The sequence below is a fragment of the Bolinopsis microptera genome, chromosome 8 (genome assembly GCF_026151205.1).
Source record: "Bolinopsis microptera isolate Bmic1 chromosome 8, MBARI_Bmic_1.0, whole genome shotgun sequence".
In the NCBI taxonomy this organism is placed as follows: Eukaryota; Metazoa; Ctenophora; class Tentaculata; order Lobata; family Bolinopsidae; genus Bolinopsis; species Bolinopsis microptera.
In genome coordinates, this window is record NC_087079.1 from 1,035,554 (window position 1) to 1,055,556 (window position 20,003).

The window sequence follows — 20,003 nt, forward strand, 5'->3', positions numbered from 1 at the left end:
ACACAACTGGGGAGAATTAGGGTGGGTTTATCGTTGGGAGAGGTTGTTCTTTTCCTTGCAACACGGGATAAACCCATTGGGGGGTGATAGTGGGTTTAGTTGGGGGCGAGAGTGTTCTGTTCCTTGTTGAAACAATACACGAAACCCCGGGGGGGGGAAAGTTGGGGGGGTTTTAGTTGGGGCCGGGGGGTGGTTGTTCTGTTCCTTGGCAACACGAATAAACCCTTGGGGGATAGTAGGGTTTTTTAGTGTATGTTCCTTGCAACCAACGGATAAAACTAAAACACCTAGGGGGCATAGTGGGGTTGTTGGGAGGGGTGTCTGTTTTCCTTGCAACACGAAACCCTTGGGGGGGATTTTAGGGAGGGTTAGGTTGGGGTGAGGGGCTGGAGTGATCTGTATCCCTTTTGCAAAACGGAAACCCTGGGGGGATAGTGTGGTAGTTTGGGGGAGGGGGGAGTCGTCTGTTCCTTGGCAAAAAAACAACGAAAAAAATTACCCCTTTGGGGTGTTAAGTGGGTTATGTTGTTCTGTATCTTGCCAAATACCACGAAACAACCCTGGGGGGATTGTGGGGTGTTAGGGATGGGGAGGAAGTGTCTTGTTACTTTGGCAAACACGAAATAAAACCATGGGGGCTTAGTGGGCTTAGGTGTCTGTTCCTTTGCAAATACACCGAACCCTGGGGGGGGTTTAGTTGGGAGGGAGTGCTCCTGTTCCTTGGGCAAAACCCGAAACCCTGGGGGATTCAGTGGGTTTTAGCGTCTGTTTCCTTTGCTAACACACGAACAAAAATAACCCCTTGGGGGAGAAGGTGGGGTATTAGGTATGGGAGAGTTTGGTTTCTTGTATTGCCTTTGGACAACACGATACCCTGGGGGGATAAGTGGGGTTAGTGTCTGTTCCTTGGCAAAAAACCCCACGAAACCCTGGGGGTTAGTGGGGTTAGTGGTCTGTGTTCCCTTGCAAAAAACACCGAAACCCTGGGGGGATGTAGTGGGTTAGTGTGGGGAGGGGAGTGTTTCTGGTTCTTGCAACAACGGGGGAAAAAAATCCTGGGGGGGATTATAGAGGGTTTAAGTTTGGGGGGAAGAGGTGGTCTGTTTCCTTTTAGCAAAACACAACGGGGATTCCCTGGGGGGGGATTGAGTGGGTTAGTGTCTGGTTCCTTTGCAACCCACGTACCTGGGGGGCGGTTTAGTGGGGTTTTTTTAGTGGTCTGTCTTGCAATACCCACGGAAACCCCTGGGGGATAGTGGGTTAGGTTGGGTTAGTGGTCTGTTTTCCCTTGCCAACCCACGAACACCCCTGGGGGATTGTGGGTTAGTATGGGAGGTAGTGGTCTTGTTCCTTGCAAACAACGATCCCTTGGCGGATAGTGGGTTTTTAGGTTTGGGGAGGAGGTGTCTGGTTTCCACCCTTTGCAATAAACCGAAAACCCTGGGGATGTGGGGTTAGTTGGGTTTTAGTCGTTTCTGTTCCTTGCAAACACCGAACCCTGGGGAGATAGTGGGTTAGTTTTGATTTCGGTTAGTGTAACTTATGGTAACTAGTAGTTGTATACTATGGATAAACTAAATGATTAGGGGGTCACAACAGGTTCAAATAAAGGATAACATCGCGTGCCACGGTGTGGTATCGCGGAGAGGATTGGGGGAAAACAATGAGAAACATTTTTTTTTTGGGCTTCGTTTGGGGGCTTGTATCCGTGGCGGATAGCGTTTTTTTGGCCTAAATAATGCGATTTTATTTTTTGGTCCTTGGCTTTTGTTATGTTTAAATATAAGTTTGGTCTGTACGTATTCCTCTTTATAGATTATTTTTGTGGGGTTTATTGTGAATGTGGGGGGTTAGTTGTGGCAAAAATACGGTCAGTTTTGAATTCCAAAAAAAAAACAAAATGGTTAACAGGGGACTTTAACCCGTTAGGGGGGCGATTATCAAGCCAAGGGCGGGAAGTTGTAAGTAAGAAGGAGCTCGTTCAGGATTTTCGGTCGTGCCTCTTTTCAATACCTTTTTTCTCCAACTAAACAGTGGTATTTCCTTCGGTACTCTACAAAACCTGTGGGGCCATTTCCTTTCTGCCCTTAATTCTTTCCTTTCTATTACGGGGGGCATTTAACACAAGGGTATGGCAAACCACTTGCATCATAGCAATGTATTTTTTCCTCCCAATAGGGCTTCCAAAATCGGAGGGAGAATTTGTCTGGAAGGAATCGTCGTCAAGAATACCCATCACTTTTTAAGATGGTGGGGGTGACCCTATGATGGGTTAGGCACCCCCCCCCACTGAAGATTTCAAAAGGTTTTTCTGAGGAAAGGATGGGAAAGTAAGTGTTGTTGGGACAAAATACTCTTTGGAGGTACCCCTTTTTTATGTTACGTTGATAGGATTTTGATGGCTTTGAGTCCTCAAATATTGGAAGAATTTGTTAGTCGATTATAATTTGGTGATCCGCCTTCCGCGTGTTGATTTGACAAGGAGACAAATCGTTAAGGAAATTTCAGGTATTTTTCCGCTTCCCCAATAAATACTCTCCCAAAAATCATTTCCCTTTCAATCCTTTCTTGAGTTTTTCCCGATTCCAGTTCCGTAATGTTTGTTTTAGCTGCAGGGCCTGGGACATTACTCGTAGAGGGTTTGAAGTTTAGGTTCCTGGCTGCTTGAAAGATGGGGAACTTATGATTTGGGTATTTTTTTTCAGGGTTCCAAAACAAAACCAGGGCAGTTCGGATGAGAAGGGGGGGGGGGGGTGACGTTGGTTTCCTCCACCTTCACACACCGGGCTTTAAGGTGGGAAGGGCTCTAGGTGTTTTTCAGGGGGACCCCCAATAACCTTATTTCCTTGGGATGATGGTATCCTGTTGAGGATGGTAAAAATCACTTGGCCGATACCAGTGGGGGGTGGGGGGGGACAACGCTTTGTTGTTTACCACCTCCCCAGGGAAACTTGAATAGTTTGCCTCTTCCTCCCCTGTCCACGGTACCTTTTCATCAGGGTGGAACAGGCACCAACGTAAGACCCCCACGGTTGTTTTCCCATGTTCCCACCTTTTATGAATATAGCCCGTCTCGTTTTAAAAATTTCACTATGGGTGTTCATATGAATTGGGGTCCCCCAGGGGCCCAAATTGTATTTCCTGCATTCTCTAGGTTCCCAACTATTTTTTTTACCCCCTATTTGGGGTCCGGGAACCTCTTGCCAGGGAAAGTTGGCTGATTTGCAGTTAAGGGGAGGGGGGGGGGCGAGCTCTGGTAAAACTTGTAGGTGCTTTTTGTGTTTACTTATGGGAACTTAGTAAGTGTTTTTACTATGTTTAAATAGGTAGGTTGTTACTAATGGTAACTAGTAGGGTTTTTTACTTATTGGAAAACTAGAGCGGGGGAAAGCTATCCCAGGGAACCTCTGTTCCCAGGCTTCAGTTCAGGGAGAGAGGTGGACCCACTTTCCAGAAGCAGCTTATGCTATTTTTATAGGACGGGCAATTGGGCAGATCCCGAATCCCGCGGGGGCCCACTTGGATTATAGATTTTGTAGGGTTCTTGCTAAGGTCGTTTATTTACTTGGTGAGGGTAGGGCCTTTACCGTACGTAAGGAAAGGGTTTTATAATTCAGTCCATGTGTAGGAAGGAGGGGTAGGAGGGGTAGTTTCTGGATAGGGCAAATTTTTAACTCTACGGTCTGGGCCCGTTATGCCGTCCGTTGTCAGCCATGGATAAAAAAGGGAGTACCGTCCCTTTTCAATAAACCCCATAGTCTTGAGCTTCCCGGAGATTGGCGGATGGACAACTTTATTACTGTAAATGTTCAATTGTTAAACAGGGCCACACTGGTCAACTGCTAGTTTTTTTGTATTCGGGGGAGTTTATTATTTGCGACAGGAATAGTTTGGTGGGGGACAAGTCGGCGGGGGCTCTAGGTATCAAACATCCAGAAATTCATGCTGGGATATCTAGTTCACTGCACTTAAGAGGAAGGCCTGTAACCATTCATTTACTAGGGGGGGGGGACAATCCTAACTTCAGGTTCCTTTGAGTGTACAATCGTAACCCGGGTCTATTTTTTTCGCGTTTTACAAACCTGAGGGGGCAAGATTCTGGGGGTGGGACTAATTGCTAACTAGTGATCCCATTAATCATTAATTTCCCCTCTCCAAGTAAACATTTCATTGCTGGGACAAGGTATTTTTCATGTGAGGATATAAAATACATTTAAACTCATTCGTTGTTTTGATTTGCGGGAAAACACCAAAGTGATTCTTGTTTCCTTTGGAGATAATATGGTAACATTGAACAAAACGTTGTTTACCAACGCAGGTTTGTGTCTACCTATCAGAAGGCTATAAGTTCGAAAAACGTTAAATTCCACAAACCATTTCGGCGTTTAACCTGACCTGTTCCCATGGTGTGGCTGCCAAAACACACAAAACAAACTTGGGCAATTATCTTTTCCCTCTTTTTGGAAAAACCTTGTCTTATTAATCTTTACAATCCTCCGTTGAAGAATTTCTTTAACAATTTACAGCCCATTTATTGTTAATTGTGGTTTCTTTGCATTATTGGTTAACCAACTATTTTTTTTTTTGCCCATGTTTTTATCAAAAATAACTTCCATCGCTAACTTTGTTAAAGGGTGGGAACTCTCACCCCCCGCCTTGGAAAGACAAGGAAGATTTGTACGTGGGCTTCGGGAATCCCTCCATCGTCATTCCTTTAGGGGAAAAAACCCCTCCTCGTAGCAGTAATTGTTTTTCCCCTTTCGGGGTGACATTTACCCAGATTTTGTATTGTTAGCTGTTTTCAGGGGCATAACAGTAACCAGTTAAAACTGGGGACTTTTTGTCCCCTCACAATAACCCCAGAGGGCAGGTTCAATTTTCACTACCACCAATTAATTAAGGAGGGCGGGGGGAATCAATTTCCTTCCCACTTTAAATTCAGAACAGGTACATTTTCCTCACAATTAAAATACCAGAGGGCGGGGGGAAATTTTCCTCTCAATAAATTTCAGAACAGGGGGGGGGGAACACCATTTTCCTCCACAATTACACTTCAGGAAGGCGGGGGGGGAATTTTTTCCTCACAATAATCAGAAAAACCAGGGACAATTTTTCCCTACACAATTATAAAAACCAGAGCTGGGACATTTTCATCACACCCAATGAAAAATCAGGGAAAACACAGGGGACATTTTTCCTCACAAATAATTCCTGGAGCCGCGGACAATTTCCTTTCCACAATTAACTGAACAGGGGACATTTTCCTACAATAATTCAGAAGGTGCAGGGAATTTACCTCACAAATAAATCCAGGAGGCGGGACCATTTTTTCCTCACAATATTTTCCAGAGCGGGGGGGGGGGAAACCATTTCCTCACAATAAATCCAGTAACGGGACAAATTTCCTCACCAATACACAATATACCGAAGCAGGTGGGACCATTTCCTCACCCAATATTTCAGAGGGCGGGCGTGGGGGGGGGACTCTTTTCCTCACAATAAATCAGGTAGCGGGGGAGGGGGGAAACATTTATCCTTACCATAATTCAAGAGCGGGGGTACATTTTTTCCGCACAACTTTAACTCCAGAAAATAACAGCGGTATTTTTTCCCTCACAATAATTCAGGTGGCCGGGGAACATTTCTGGGACCATTAAATTCAGAACCAGGACATTTTCCCTCCCACAAATTATCCAAGAAGGCGGGTACACATTTTCCTTCACCAATTAAAATCCAGAAAAATCAGGGCGGGGAAAACATTTCCCTCTCAAATAAAACCAGGGAGCCGGGGGGGCGATTTCCTCCAACCATTAATCCAGAACAGGACAATTTTCCTCAACAATAATTCAGTAGGCGGGGGGGGGACCATTTTCCTCACCAATACCAGAGCAGGACATTTATTCCCTCACAATAATTCAGAAGCAGGGTGGGGACTTTGTCATCACAAAATTTAACCACGAGGCGTGGGGAACAATGTTTTCCTTTTCACAAAATAAATCAGTAAACAGGGGTGGACTTTTCCATCAACAATAATATTTTTCAGGAAGCGGGAAATTTTCCTCAACAATTAAATCAGGGAACAGGGGGACATTTTCCTGCACATAATCAGAGCAGGACAAATTTTTCCTCACATAATCAGAGCGGGGGGGGACATTTTTCATTCACAATTAATCAGAGCAGGGTACATTTCCTCACAAATAACCAGTGCAGGGACATTTCCTCCCACGCAATTAAATCAGAAGCAGGACATTTTCCTCTCAAAGAATCCAGAGCGGGGTACATTTCTTAATCAAATAATCAGGGAACGGGGGGGGGGGGGGAACATTTTTCCCTCCACAATAATCAGAGGCGGGAAAAAAATTGACTTCGCAACTTAATGCAGGGCAAAAGGGCCAGGGGGAAACTTTTTCCTCCCCCCATCCAATAATCAGGGAGCAGGGGGGACATTTCCTTTTCACCAATTTAAATCTGAGGGCTAGGGGTGGGGGGACATTTCCCTTCACCAATAATTAAGAAACAAAGGGGGGGGGACATTTTTCCTCCCCCACCAAATAAATCAGGGGATAAACTGGGGAACATTTCCCTCACAATTAAACAGGAAATACAGTGGGAACATATCCTCACAAAAATAAAATCGAACAGGACATTTCCTCACCAATAAAACCAGTAAATAACGGGGGGGGGAAAAACCAATTATTTTCCTCCCCAACAATAAAACCGGGCAGGCAGGGACAATGTTCTTCACCCCAATAAAACCAGAGCAGGGGGGGGGGACATTTCCTTCACAAATATAATCATAGGAGAGCGGGGAGGCGTGAATTTACTTCGCCAATAAAATTTTCAGAGGCGGGGGACAATTTCCCCTTCCACCAATTAATCAGGGAGGGGCGGGGGGGAATATTTAACTTCGCAAAAATTAAATCCAGAGGCGGGGGGGAGACAAATTGTTCCTCCCACTATAATATTTTTTTCAGAAAAAAATATGCATTTATTTTTATTCGGGGGGGCCTCCCTCTGGGGGGGTTCTCTAATGTAAATGAAGGGGTTACAAGGCAATATCAGAAAACAAAACAACAACCATCACGTAACTTTATTTTTTTTGTTTTCGTGGTCCAGTTTGTAAACGGAGGGTGACAAGGTGGTCTCGGGACATTTATCGGGGCCAACGAGAAAACTTTGTTGTTTAAAATTCTGTAAAACCCTCTACTTGAAGAGAGGGGGGTGATTTACCTTTATTGTTTTTCATTGGGGATGGTAAGATAAAAGTTGGAGGGGAAAAAAACCTTCTAAAAAACTTATGTTTAAAAGGTTGGAGGGATCGTTCTTATTAACCAAAATTTATTGGTTGTTTCTGGATTGCGGGGAGGAAGGGACGGACTAGATTTCGGCTTGTCGTTGATTTCTTCCTTGGGGGCCAAGATTTAGACCCGGGACCAATTGAAATTCTGAGGGGAAGGGGGAAAATTAATTTTTCAGCTTTGAATGGTCACAGTAGATTCCGGGATGTCCTTCCATCAACACAAAACAAGGGGTCATGGAAAAGAGGGGGTGGGCAAAAGTTGGGTTAAAAACAACACCTGCCAGGGTAAGAGGGGCTTCCAAAAGTAGGGGGCCTACTGGAGGGGGATTATCATTTCCTCAAAGGATTCTAGAGCAAGCTCCCATTTTCTTCTATACCCCAACCTCCCGCTGATGGGTCAACCGTGTTTAATTTTCCATGGCCTTTTGGTGGTTATTGTGGGAAACAACAAAAAACGGCGCACCTGCCTGTAAAAAACCTTGTTTTTTTGGCTAATCAGAATAGAGGAGAATTGTGGTAGACTTGTCCCCGAGGTGTGTTACCGTGGTTACTAAAGACTGCTAGGGAAGAAAGATCCGCTATTTCGTTAATCAGAACTTTGCTAAAGAGTCTGCGAAAAAAACCAGTTTAAACTTTGACCTTCCTATGATTAGGTTTCCATTGGACGGCACGGTCATGAAATGGGTTATAAGCTTGTGTTAATGGATGAGATCTGGCCCCATGTTTCCCTAATATATGCAATACGTCATCTCCCTCTCCATGAATTCTAGGGCATTGGCCGGAAGGGGAGGAATATAGGTCTAACGGGATTGGTGAAAGACGAAATAATTTTTCTTCCTTATTTCGGATGGATGATTTTGGGGTCGCTAAAGAAGGAGGGTACCCAGAAAAGTTTACTCTTAATCATTGGTGGAAAAGATTATTGGACTCCACCGGGACGCCCCCCACTTATTACGTTCGGGGGGGAGGTTTTCTACCTTTGCAGGTTTTCTTAAGGTTGTGGTCTTGGATCTTCATGGGATTAAAACAAATCTTGATATTCCCACCTATATAATAACCACATGTATTACTGCTAAAAACAACCAAACTGTACAATTAAAGGGTTTCTGATTGTTTAGATGTGAAACTTTCAACCGGCCCAAATATTTTTTCGTGGGCAGTAAATAAAAAAACACAAGATGGGGCTTATTTCAAGCCGGTAGGGGGGACGGTTTGGAGCAATAGGAACTTAAAATAGGTGGTGCACAAAAAAGATTTCTTTACTGCGGTTGGGAAGGGGGGGCGGGAAAAAAGGCGGGAAAGTAGTAGTATCTGTCCCGGCCCATTTTACGCAGCATAATCAAAAAACGTTTCCACAGCTCCAAAGGGGAGGATAGGGTTCGAGTTTTTGTGGGGTGGATTAATAAACAGGAAAGTGTTTTCAGTCAAGAGATGTTTCCAAAATTTCTAAGGTCTCTTTCGGTGGTTGGAAACCCATGGGAAAACGGAAAGTTTTGTTAACCCACGGGAACCATTTAAATCAATTAAAGGGGGGGGGACAATAAATGAACCGTATGGAGTCAAAATGGGGCCCTGTTTTGGATTAATATACACCATTGTCTAAGGTAACCAAGGTAAAAATCCAACGGTTATCCAGGTAAACCAGGGAATAATATCCAGGGGTCACCAGGGCGTAAACCTGGTTTAACCCCAGGGATTACCAGGTTTACCACAGGGTTTACCCAGGGTTTTACCATAGTTACTGATGGGGTAATAGGGGGGGGACAGATTCCACCCATGCCAGTACCCTTGGCCTGGGAATTTGATTGACAATTGACTAGGGTATAGGCCTTATTTTTAGGTAATCGGGGGAAATACTGTGATATTAAGCTATGCTCCATAAATTTGTATTTTCATCCTTGTCAACGTTAAAACAACCGTCTACCTTTTGAAAAATTGAGTGGTCTGGAAGAGCTCTCATGGTCCGAAAAGGGGGGGGGTGTACTTGACTGTAAGTGACAAATCCAGGTCTTGTTCTTTGTTTTAAATTTTTGTATAAAAAAATAACTTGAATCGTTGGCTCATAATAAAAAAACCCCCACTTGTTTTTTAATTTTTTAGGCCTGGGGTCATCATGTGTAAATATTTAAAATATGGTATTGTCCTAAATTTTGTGTTCACATTTTTGTTAATGTGAAGGTTAACTTTTAATCGAGATTTGTTTTGGAATTTTTTCGGTATAATATTCCTTTCTAAAACTTCAAAAAAGATGCCATCAAATCATAAACTAAAAGTAAATCCCCCCACGGAAAAAGCTATTACCTCACTTGAAAATCCTTTTTCGCGTATTTTGCCTCCACCCAGTTGAGGAACCCAAATTAAAACCCTTGGTGAAGAAGGCGGAAATCTTTTGATAAGTTTTGAGCTGCTTCTGGAGAAGGGACAGGGGCACAGATCGGGCAATTGGCAGGGTTCCCATTCCCGCACATAAAAGTGCTTGGAATACCAAATCCCTTGATTTGGGCTGTAGTGTATCCGGGTTTCTTGGGGGGGACGCTAAATTGATTGCAGACTTTACACGATTTCGATAAACTGGTTTATTCCCATAATAATCAATCTTTGCTGAAGGCGAGGGATTGGAGATAAAAACTCGTTACCCATTTATTTACTCCTTTCAACAAGGGTTCGAATTCTAAAGGCCTTTGGACTCTGGTGGGGCGTCTGTGGGGGACAAGCCGGATCCTCAACAATCATCATCTGAAATCTAATTGGAAAAAGTCAGTGAAAAAGGGATTTTGGGTGGGGGCAAAATTGCGCTATGAGGGAGGGGAGGAGGGGAAAACTGTTGGCGGGAATGTTAGACCTGGATGTTCCTTGTTAAAAGTGGTAATCCAACAGGGATGATATCCAACAAGCTTACCACCCCCCTCCTGCTCCAGTAAAAATGCACAGTATTGCAGGGGGGTTCTGGGAAGGGGGGGACTGAGGTGGTAGGGGTGGAGGGGGTTTCGTGGTTAATTGTTTCCACTTGCTTCCCCCCAGTAGGGTTCTCACTGCTTTCCTTAGTCTGGACGGATGTTGGTGTGGAACTTTCTGGCTAGGGTTCTCCCTGGATTGGATTTTTTCCCCGCCCCCTCCCTTGATCTTCAGAATCGGGGGGATGAAGTCCTTTTCTTGTTAAGCCACTGGGAAACTAAACCACGGCGAAAATAACAAGGAAGGGACGGAAGAGGATGGCCCGGTTAAACTAGTAATCCTGAAGATATGAAAATGGGTTTTCACAAAAAAAGGTTTGATATTGTGGAGTGTTGGTTTAGTTTCCAACAACTGTGGCGTGTGTTAAAACAACTTTGGACCGCTTTTTTGGGGGGGTTTTAGTTGAGAAGGTGGGGGAAAGGAATTCACTGTATGCTACAACAGTGGGTTTCGGGACCGGGGGGGGGCAGGATTCTGACCGGGAACCCCAAAATAGGACTCCAATTTAAATACCTTTCAAACTCTACTTAATTTGTAACTATATATAACAAAATTAAAATTTTAAAAATCAAATAAGGACCTCAATTTAAGAAAATTGTATTAATGACCAAAAAAGGGGGGGGGGGGGACTTATTAAATAGTTGGATAAAACTTAAAAATTTCATTTGGACAAAATAGAGGGAAACATCATTCAAGGATAGAATCAGTCAAGGGGGCGGGTCCGGCCAGTTTTCCGCTGGTTTTGATTTAACTATCAGAGGTGTAACAATTTGATGAAAAAATTGCGTTATTGCATACTTAACAATTGTACTGGCGGGGGACTGGGGCCCATCACCTCATGTACTGAGGTTTTAAAAAATTGAAAAAATCCTAAACAAAAATCCCCAGCTGCGTTCTCATTTGCAATTTATGGGCAACGGCATTAGTTTCGGCGTGGGGGACGGTCCAGTGTCGTTTACCACCTAATTCGCGGTAGGCCAAACTTAGGGGTCGGTTTTCTCCCAAATAAAAGGCATTAAAATCTTTAATTCCCCCACTATCTCGGAGAAAAATTAGGAAACAATTTTTCAAGGAAAAATCGGGATTAAATCCCATTTAATCCATTTCGCCTGAAGGGGGAAAAAAAAATGTTGATAAGCGGTTACATTGAATTGCTCTAGGTGTAGGCAACACACAGTTGCCCGGTTTAAGAATTTTGTTTATTCCTACCAATTTTTTAGTATGATTTCTTTTTTTGCGGGTCACAATACTGGAAGATTTCTTAAAGGATTTCACCTTGGACATCTTGATTTAAAATTTTAGCCCGCTGTAAAAATTTAGTGATTTTTTGCCGGGGGTATTCCGGCCCTCAGGTGCAAACCTTTTATAAAATTTCCCACTTGGTCTGTTTTTTTCCGGGAATATATAGAACGGAGAAATTTAGATTAATAATTACCGCCGAAAAGGGAAAGAGTCGGGGGTGAACCACCGTTTTAATTCCGTTCTTAAAATTACTTTCTGTCAGATTAAGACAACAAAAAATAAACTAGGGGACGTTGATGGGGGGTCCCACAAAATTAAAGCTAACAAAGGGCGGACCCACGGGTGAGGGTTTTTAACCCGTCAGTCGGGGCTTCTAAGAGGTGGTACGTAATTAAACGGCGGGGGAAGCGGGGGAAGGTGCCCAAAGCACTGGTTAAATTATTTTTTTACTGGACAATATAATTACAAGCCAGGGGATTACGGGGGGGGGGTGTGGGGGACGGATTACGGTTATAGCTTTCTTTAACTATATTTACCAGTCTTTGATTTGGGAAAAAAAATTGGGCCTTTACGTACGGTTTACCCCGGTTACTAGTTTGGGGGGGGGGGGACTGATTTTTCCCACACCGGCCAGATGTGCGGATGGGGGGGCTCCAATAATTTTAACGTTAATGGGGATGTATGGATGCTATTATAAATTAACATTTCCCGGATTAGTAAATGAAGTTAAATAAAAATCCGTTATATATTATCGTTATAAACTATTAAAGAAATATTTTTTACGATTATAACCCATTTTCTAGTACAAGGTTGCGTTTCTGAAAATAATTGCATTGAGCACGCATCGGTGGGGGGGGGGACCAAAAAAAAAAACTTTTCCCCTTGCTATTAGCCTTGGCTTTGCTATCAAATTGGGGAAGGGGGGGCCCGGGCGCTTTTTTATTTTACTATCGGGGACTCTTTAAAACGGGGACGTTTCCTGATTTTAAAGCAGATAAAATGTGATTAATGATTACGGTTTTTAATTAAGAAAATTTTTTCTTCGTCTTCAAGGTAGGGAAAATTTTTTACGGTAGAAAGTCAGCGCACCCTTAAAAATAATTTCCCAGAAACAATTATGAACAAGTAGCCAACAACCGAAATAATTTTAGTATAAATATAAAGGGCATTATTCTCACTTGCTTACGTTTCACAAAGGCTTCGCCTTCTTTAGGGGGGGGTGAACCCGTTATTAGATCAGCCCCCTAACATGTGGAGTGGGAGAGGAGGTAGAGTGGGCGGATAATTTTCACTTAAATATAATCTTTCTAAACGGGAAATATCAAAATACTAACTGTTAAAAGCCCTCTTATGTGGCCCATTGTTTGTCTAATCATACCACAATTTATACATTACTAGATTTCATTTACTAGGAGTTCCCCGCTGGGTGAAAGGAAATACGGGGAGATAATGTCGGAGGGTATTTTCTATCGTACAAGTACTCTGGGACAACTATGAGGATTAAACCTTCCTATAAGGTTTTATCCCGATTGATAAAAACAAAAAAAAATTCTAAGAAATTTTATATATTAATGTAGGATTCCTCTTTACTGGAACCTTCAGGGGGGGGGGGGGGGACTATTTCGCTAACAAATCCCACGAACTAACTAAATATAAATCATGTTTGAAACAGTCCAGGCCCCATAGTGATCTCCGCCTTGCCTTTATTCGGATCTTATTTGCAACATGAAAACCAATACCGGGGGTCCAACTAGTGGAACCGGTGTAAGTTGGGGGGACCATAATACTATTTGGGATATGAGTTGTAATTGAGGGGGAGGTTATAACTGATGTTTTGCTATACATCTCCCATGACATCAATTCCACCCCATTTTTTCTCCCCGATTTCTGGATGTGATTTTCCAGTTTTCTACATTTTTCTCAGGTAAGGTCACATTATTAAAGTTTTGGAGGGCACACAGCTTTTGAAAGAAGGAAAAAGGTTACGCTGTTGGGGAACTTAAAAATTTGCTGGCATGTAATGATTTCCGGTTACCGGCAACCAAGAGATTATTGTCAGGGCTGAGAACCTATCACACGCTGACCTTCTCGTGAAAATCCCGGGAGCGGTTCGTTATCGAGGTCTGGTGTTTATGGGCTTTCCATCTGTCCTCCATAGTATCCATAAACCAGTCTTCCGGGGACAAGCAAAGTGTTAGGGTTTATATGCTCGACCTTTGGTTTTGTGATACTCCGCACAGGGACTGTTTTTTTATCGGGGTTCCGTTGTTGGGCTATTTAGCCACTAAGGTTACCATGGTAAACATCTAGTGGTGATTAGCCTATATAAATAACTAAGGAAGTTTCAAAAAAAACAGAAATCTAGGCTTCTATTACCAGTATCAAACTTAAGCATCCTTTTAAGTGGCTTGTTTGAGGGCTACGTCTTTAATTATCAACTTGGGAAAATTGACTGGCGAGATAATCAACCACTATTTTATTAAAAGCAACTTGTCGCCACTAAGCAGAACTGGAAAGAGGAAATATATAAACATTTCTTGTTAGTCAGTTTTGTTACAAGCAATTTACTCAAAAGGTCATAATGGGGGGAAAACTTTGCTAACTGCGGGGGGGGACCCTCTCTTCCTCCGGGGCCAAAATTAATAAATAACCCCCTTGGTCAACAAAGTCCCGCAGTTCAAGGGTTTTGGGTGGATATACAAAACGGTTGTAGTTAAAAGGCGCCTTAATGGGGGAACATAGTTCAAAGTGGTTAGAAAGGGCCAAACATCATTTTTTAGTTGGGGGGGACATCTTGAGGAAAATTTGAGGTTTGCTCCTTAACATTTTTTTTTTTTTCTTTAACCTATTACCTCATTTTCTTCAAGGGATTTTCCACTAACCGGGGCTTTTAAAATGTAACCTTTCGGGGATAAAATAAAATCATTATAAACACTCGTGAGCCCTCCTGCCTGATCCATTCACAACATAGGGACTCTCGGGGGAAAACGCTTTGTAAGAATAGGATGCGGTACCGGGATTCAGGACATACATTATAATTAATAACCATTTTTTGCTTTAATAAATTTTAAATGGATCAAGATAGCCTTAAAACTAACCGAGGATCCCCCGCCGGGGTTTCCTTAATGTTCGGACTGCTTAATAATTTCATGGGTTGTAATTACAAGGGGGCCTTGGTCCCTGCCGGATTGATTTCCAAAATGGTGTTTCCCCCAACATAATTGCTCCCACAGTTATTTGTTTTGCTGGGGGGGGCTGGGTTTGCCCATGGGTTGAGCTAAGGAGAAAACATAAGTATTTTTACGACAGTGTATTCTTGCAGGAGTCCAGAGGGAGAGATTATGGAACTTAGAAAAGAGGAAAAAGTTAACCCAAAAATAGTGACATAGGTAGGAGGAAAAAAGTTAACCGAATAGGTGGGGGGGACATGAGGGATAAGGAGGGTAAAGTAAATTACCAAAATAATTAAGCCCGGAGGAGTTATAAAAAACCATAATAATTTGTACCTGATGGATGGGTGTGCCGTTTTAAAATAGACGTTTTGGTATTAGGCTTATTAAGCGAACCATTTGATTAGATACAAAACTTTCTAGTATTTTTAAACTAACTTATAGGTATTATAGTTTTACTACAAAGGGGAGTTGTTTTCAGGACAGGGGGCCGTAGGGTAGGTTGCCCTTGTTATTTTAGGAAGGTATTTTAGTGTGCCTTCTGTTTCGGGGGTTTTCACGGCCCCCTGTTTCGGGGGGTATGTCAGGCCCCACTGGGTCGGGGGGTTGGGTTGTAAGAGGACTGGTTTGTGGAGGGATTGTAGCTTTGCTTACGTTTACCGGGGTTGTTAGTTACCAATTCTTAAATTGCGGAGGGGAGTATGCGGGACGGTAAGCTTTAACTCTATTAACTTCCGTTGGATTTGCGCAAATTTTTAAATAACCTTTTCTTCGGGTGTTCGTTAACTGTGGGTTTGTCTTTAAAGCAGAGGATATTTTTTTTGGGGGGGTGGAAGGAGTTTGTTGTACAATTCGCAAAAATTAATATTTTTAGGCTTCTGGCAATTATTTATTGTTTATTTTTTTTGTTTGAAAACCCCTTTACTTGTTCAGGACAAATCCCAAAATAAGTGTTTAAATAGAAGGAAAGGTACGGCTGGATTGGAAAGCGGGTCTCTACAAGGAAAACGTTATTGGGGGTTAGTTAAAAAGGAATGTCAGCGAACCGGCAAGGTTTCTCGGGAAAAACAAGTTCCTCCGGTGGGGGACCATCAACTAATAAATAAAAATTTAACAAGGTATGGGGGGGGACCAGCTTTTTTCCCTTTTTAATGATTCGGGATTGGAAGCCGTCGGAGATGAACAAACAACCCTTACGTTCCGGACAGGGGAACCAATTTCAGGAATACCACAGTGGTGGAAAGCACCTTGGTGTTTTGGGTTACCAGGCGTTTACCACGGCAGTGTGTGAAGGCCCTTTATTTACCAGGGGTTTTACCCAGCAGTGGTTGAGCACTTTTGTGTTGGGTTTACCCAGGGTGTTTTACCAAAGCAGTGGTGGAAGCAACTTTGTGTTTGGGTTAACCAGGGTTACCAGGTCGTGGTGTGCACTTTTGTGTCGGGTTACCAGGGTTTCCAGCCAGGTGTGAGCAACTTTTTACGTGTTCGAGGGTTTGCAGGGGTTAACCATGCAGTGGTGTGGCACTTTGTGTTTGGGGTTGGACCCGGGGTTTTCCAGCTGTTTGGTGAGTTAAAGCACTTTGTGTTCGGTTTTTGTACCCAGGGTTATAACCAGCAAGGGTGGGTGAGGGCACTTTTGAGTGGTCAGGGGTTTACCAGGTTACCAGGCCTGGTGGTGAGCCATCTTTTGTGTCGGTTAACCAGTGGGATTACCCCAGTAGTGCGTTGGAAGGCACTTTGTGTCGGTACCAGGGTTTACCAGCAGTGGGTGAGCACACTTTTGTCGGTTAACAGGGTTACCAGCAGTGGTGAGCACTTTGTGTCGGTTACCAGGGTTTACCAGCAGTGGTGAGCACTTTTGTGTCGGTTACCAGGGTTACCAGCAGTGGTGAGCACTTTGTGTCGGTTACCAGGGTTACCAGCAGTGGTGAGCACTTTGTGTCGGTTAGCAGGGTTACCAGCAGTGGTGAGCACTTTGTGTCGGTTAGCAGGGTTACCAGCAGTGGTGGAGCACTTTTGTGTGGTTACCAGGTTACAGCAGTAGGTGAGCACTTTGTGTGGTTACCAGGGTTACCAGCAGTGGTCGAGCACATTGTGTTGGTTACCAGGTTTACCAGCAGTGGTGAGCACTTTAGTGTCGGTTACCAGGGTTACCAGCAGTGGTGAGCACTTTGTGTCGGTTAGCAGGGTTACCAGCAGTGGTGAGCACTTTGTGTTGGTTACCAGGGTTACCAGCAGTGGTGAGCACTTTGTGTCGGTTAGAAGGGTTACCAGCAGTGGTGAGCACTTTGTGTTGGTTACCAGGGTTACCAGCAGTGGTGAGCACTTTGTGTCGGTTAGCAGGGTTACCAGCAGTGGTGAGCACTTATGTGTCGGTTAGCAGGGTTACCAGCAGTGGTGAGCACTTTGTGTCGGTTAGCAGGGTTACCAGCAGTGGTGAGCACTTTGTGTTGGTTACCAGGGTTACCAGCAGTGGTGAGCAAGTTCGGACAAGTTCTCGGACATCACTAAAACTACAGACGACAGCGCCTCTAATGTCGGATGAAGCGTCGGAGATAAACACCTACGTCCGACAGACATCAGACCACAGTGGTGAGCACTTTGTGTTGGTTACCAGGGTTACCAGCAGTGGTGAGCACTTTGTTACCAGGGTTACCAGCAGTGGTGAGCACTTTGTGTTGGTTACCAGGGTTACCAGCAGTGGTGAGCACTTTGTGTTGGTTACCAGGGTTACCAGCAGTGATGAGCACGTTTGTGTCGGTTACCAGGGTTACCAGCAGTGGTGAGCACTTTGTTACCAGGGTTACCAGCAGTGGTGAGCACTTTGTGTCGGTTACCAGGGTTACCAGCAGTGGTGAGCACTTTGTGTCGGTTAGCAGGGTTACCAGCAGTGGTGAGCACTTTGTGTTGGTTACCAGGGTTACCAGCAGTGGTGAGCACTTTGTGTCGGTTACCAGGGTTACCAGCAGTGGTGAGCACTTTGTGTCGGTTACCAGGGTTACCAGCAGTGGTGAGCACTTTGTGTTGATTACCAGGGTTACCAGCAGTGGTGAGCACTTTGTGTTGGTTACCAGGGTTACCAGCAGTGGTGAGCACTTTGTGTCGGTTACCAGGGTTTACCAGCAGTGGTGAGCACTTTGTGTTGGTTACCAGGGTTACCAGCAGTGGTGAGCACTTTGTGTCGGTTACCAGGGTTACCAGCAGTGGTGAGCACTTTGTGTTGGTTACCAGGGTTACCAGCAGTGGTGAGCACTTTGTGTTGGTTACCAGGGTTACCAGCAGTGGTGAGCACTTTGTGTCGGTTACCAGCAGAGGCATCCTTAGAATGCGGTGGTTCCGCATAACTTACATATTTAACCGCATAAATTTTGATATTTTGTTGCCTCTAAAAGTAAATGTTACCTCTGTCTACTCCAAAGCGTTATTATTCACATCAAATTACAATATATATCCAAACCTATAAATACTTATGTAAATGTTTGTTTACAGAAGCATATATTATATATATATTACATATCGCTGATATTTGTTATTATGTTTTCTATTATCCTGTTAATCTTCAGACGATTTGTTAGACGGAAAGGCGGACAGCTTCCGTCAGAAACTTGGAGATCCGTGAGTAAACGCTTTCTAGGCACTTCGTCACCTTTAAGCATTGCGAAGAACAGCAACACTTTTTGTTCGGTTTTAATAACTCACAGTAACTGTAGTTACTCGGCACGGCACGAATCCATATTTGTATATCAGCTAGAGAAACCAACTTGAAAAGTTGGTATAATATATATATATATATATATATATATATATATATATATAATAATATTATGATATGTTCTGATTATCATAAAATTAGAATTTAACGAGTGCACAGCATGTTCCTAATCGAAACTTACTATTTTAGAAGTCACGCAGAAAACATTTCCGTTTGCACTTTTCTTATTCTATGTTGATTACAGATAAAATTATAACTAAGCGTTAGAGTTGAGTCCTGCCCTGGGAACAACCACTGAATGAATTGAATCATTGTACCAATCCTCATATCATCAAGTTCAAAAGAAACATGCAAACTGATAGCTTCTGCTAACTGCTTCCTGGTGGTTAGATTCGGTGTTTCATTAGTTTTATTTGTTAGACCTCTAGTGGAAAATACTTTAGGTTTAGTAATTCAATGAATAATATTTAATGATTTTACAGTCAGGGACCAGGGTAGTTTGGCACATAAAACGCATAAAACATTGTGTACAAATTAATTCCATCTATTAAAATATCGTAAAAAGACAGCCTTTGTTTTGGCCGATAATATCGGAAATCAGCAGTTCACAAAACAAGTCAGAAAATTAGCAATGTTGAAGCCACAATTCACACTGTTTACATTCCTTGATTTCCTAGTGTTCTGCATCTCTCTAGGAAGCGAAAATTTTTATCGCTAATTTAAGGGTGATGTAATTAGACCCACGCTGCAAAACATAGCACAATGTTTCTGTTTCACGCCCTATTACTATTTTAGCCAAAGTTGCAAAATTTGCGGTGTGCACTTTTAAACACTGCTAAACACTGCAACTGGTCAGTGGGCAGCCACACTCCTGCTGCTTAGCTATTTTGATCACCAGAAAATAAACTTTCTCTTTCACTTTCCAGGTCCTCTCAAGAAGGGGTAGATAATGAACTCTGTTCCCACGAGGGAATGTTAAAGATGGTTCCTTAATGGACACAGGAGAGGAGTCGAACTCCAAGTTTCTAGATAGAGCTATGTTAGATACAGTAACCGAAGGGGCCACGGAGGGAATCACCGACATTGTGAGTTTACACTATAACTTTAAAATAATGGCCCAGTTGTGGTTAAGTTTTAATCGCGTTTTATGCAATTTCGATATTTAACAAGCATAATTAGATCGGATTATGCTGAACTATTTTATTATTTGTGACGGTGATAAATCATTAATTGTCCTTCAATCTTTTAATACAGTACTATGCATGTGAATTTCGTTAGATAAAACGTCTATTCTTTTGTCTTTGGTAGATTTGAGGATTCCCCAACTACAGTTGTTACCATGTTACCATGGTAACTGATGTGTTGTTAGGATTCCTTTACTTTTCTAGGTAGATAAAGTTCAGTGGGATGTTAAGGAGAAACTAACCAGGTCGAAATCTAAAAAGAAGCTAAAAGGTAAGCCATAGCTCTCTTCAGGGGTGTTTCTCTTGTTTTATCCATTAAAGTCGACTACGTGGAAACTCTGTAGCCTCCTCGAAATGTCTATACTTGAAAGGATCCCAGCCATGTCTTTACTTGAAATGAGCCCAGCTATACTATACTTGAAAGGAACCCAGCTATACTA

At 43.2% G+C, this 20,003-nt stretch overlaps 1 protein-coding gene across 2 annotated transcripts in view; it reads left to right on the plus strand.

The window, feature by feature from the left end:
• Nucleotides 1-17,158: 17,158 nt before the first annotated feature.
• Nucleotides 17,159-20,003, plus strand: part of LOC134819248 (uncharacterized) — a 28,226-nt gene continuing 25,381 nt past the window's right edge. For both annotated transcript variants that reach the window (XM_063829072.1, XM_063829073.1), the window contains exons 1-4: nucleotides 17,159-17,259; nucleotides 18,231-18,282; nucleotides 19,306-19,464; nucleotides 19,768-19,834. In XM_063829072.1, coding sequence (XP_063685142.1) covers nucleotides 19,372-19,464; nucleotides 19,768-19,834 — 160 coding nt within the window. In that variant the 5' untranslated portion in view covers nucleotides 17,159-17,259; nucleotides 18,231-18,282; nucleotides 19,306-19,371. The remainder of the gene's footprint in view (nucleotides 17,260-18,230; nucleotides 18,283-19,305; nucleotides 19,465-19,767; nucleotides 19,835-20,003) is intronic.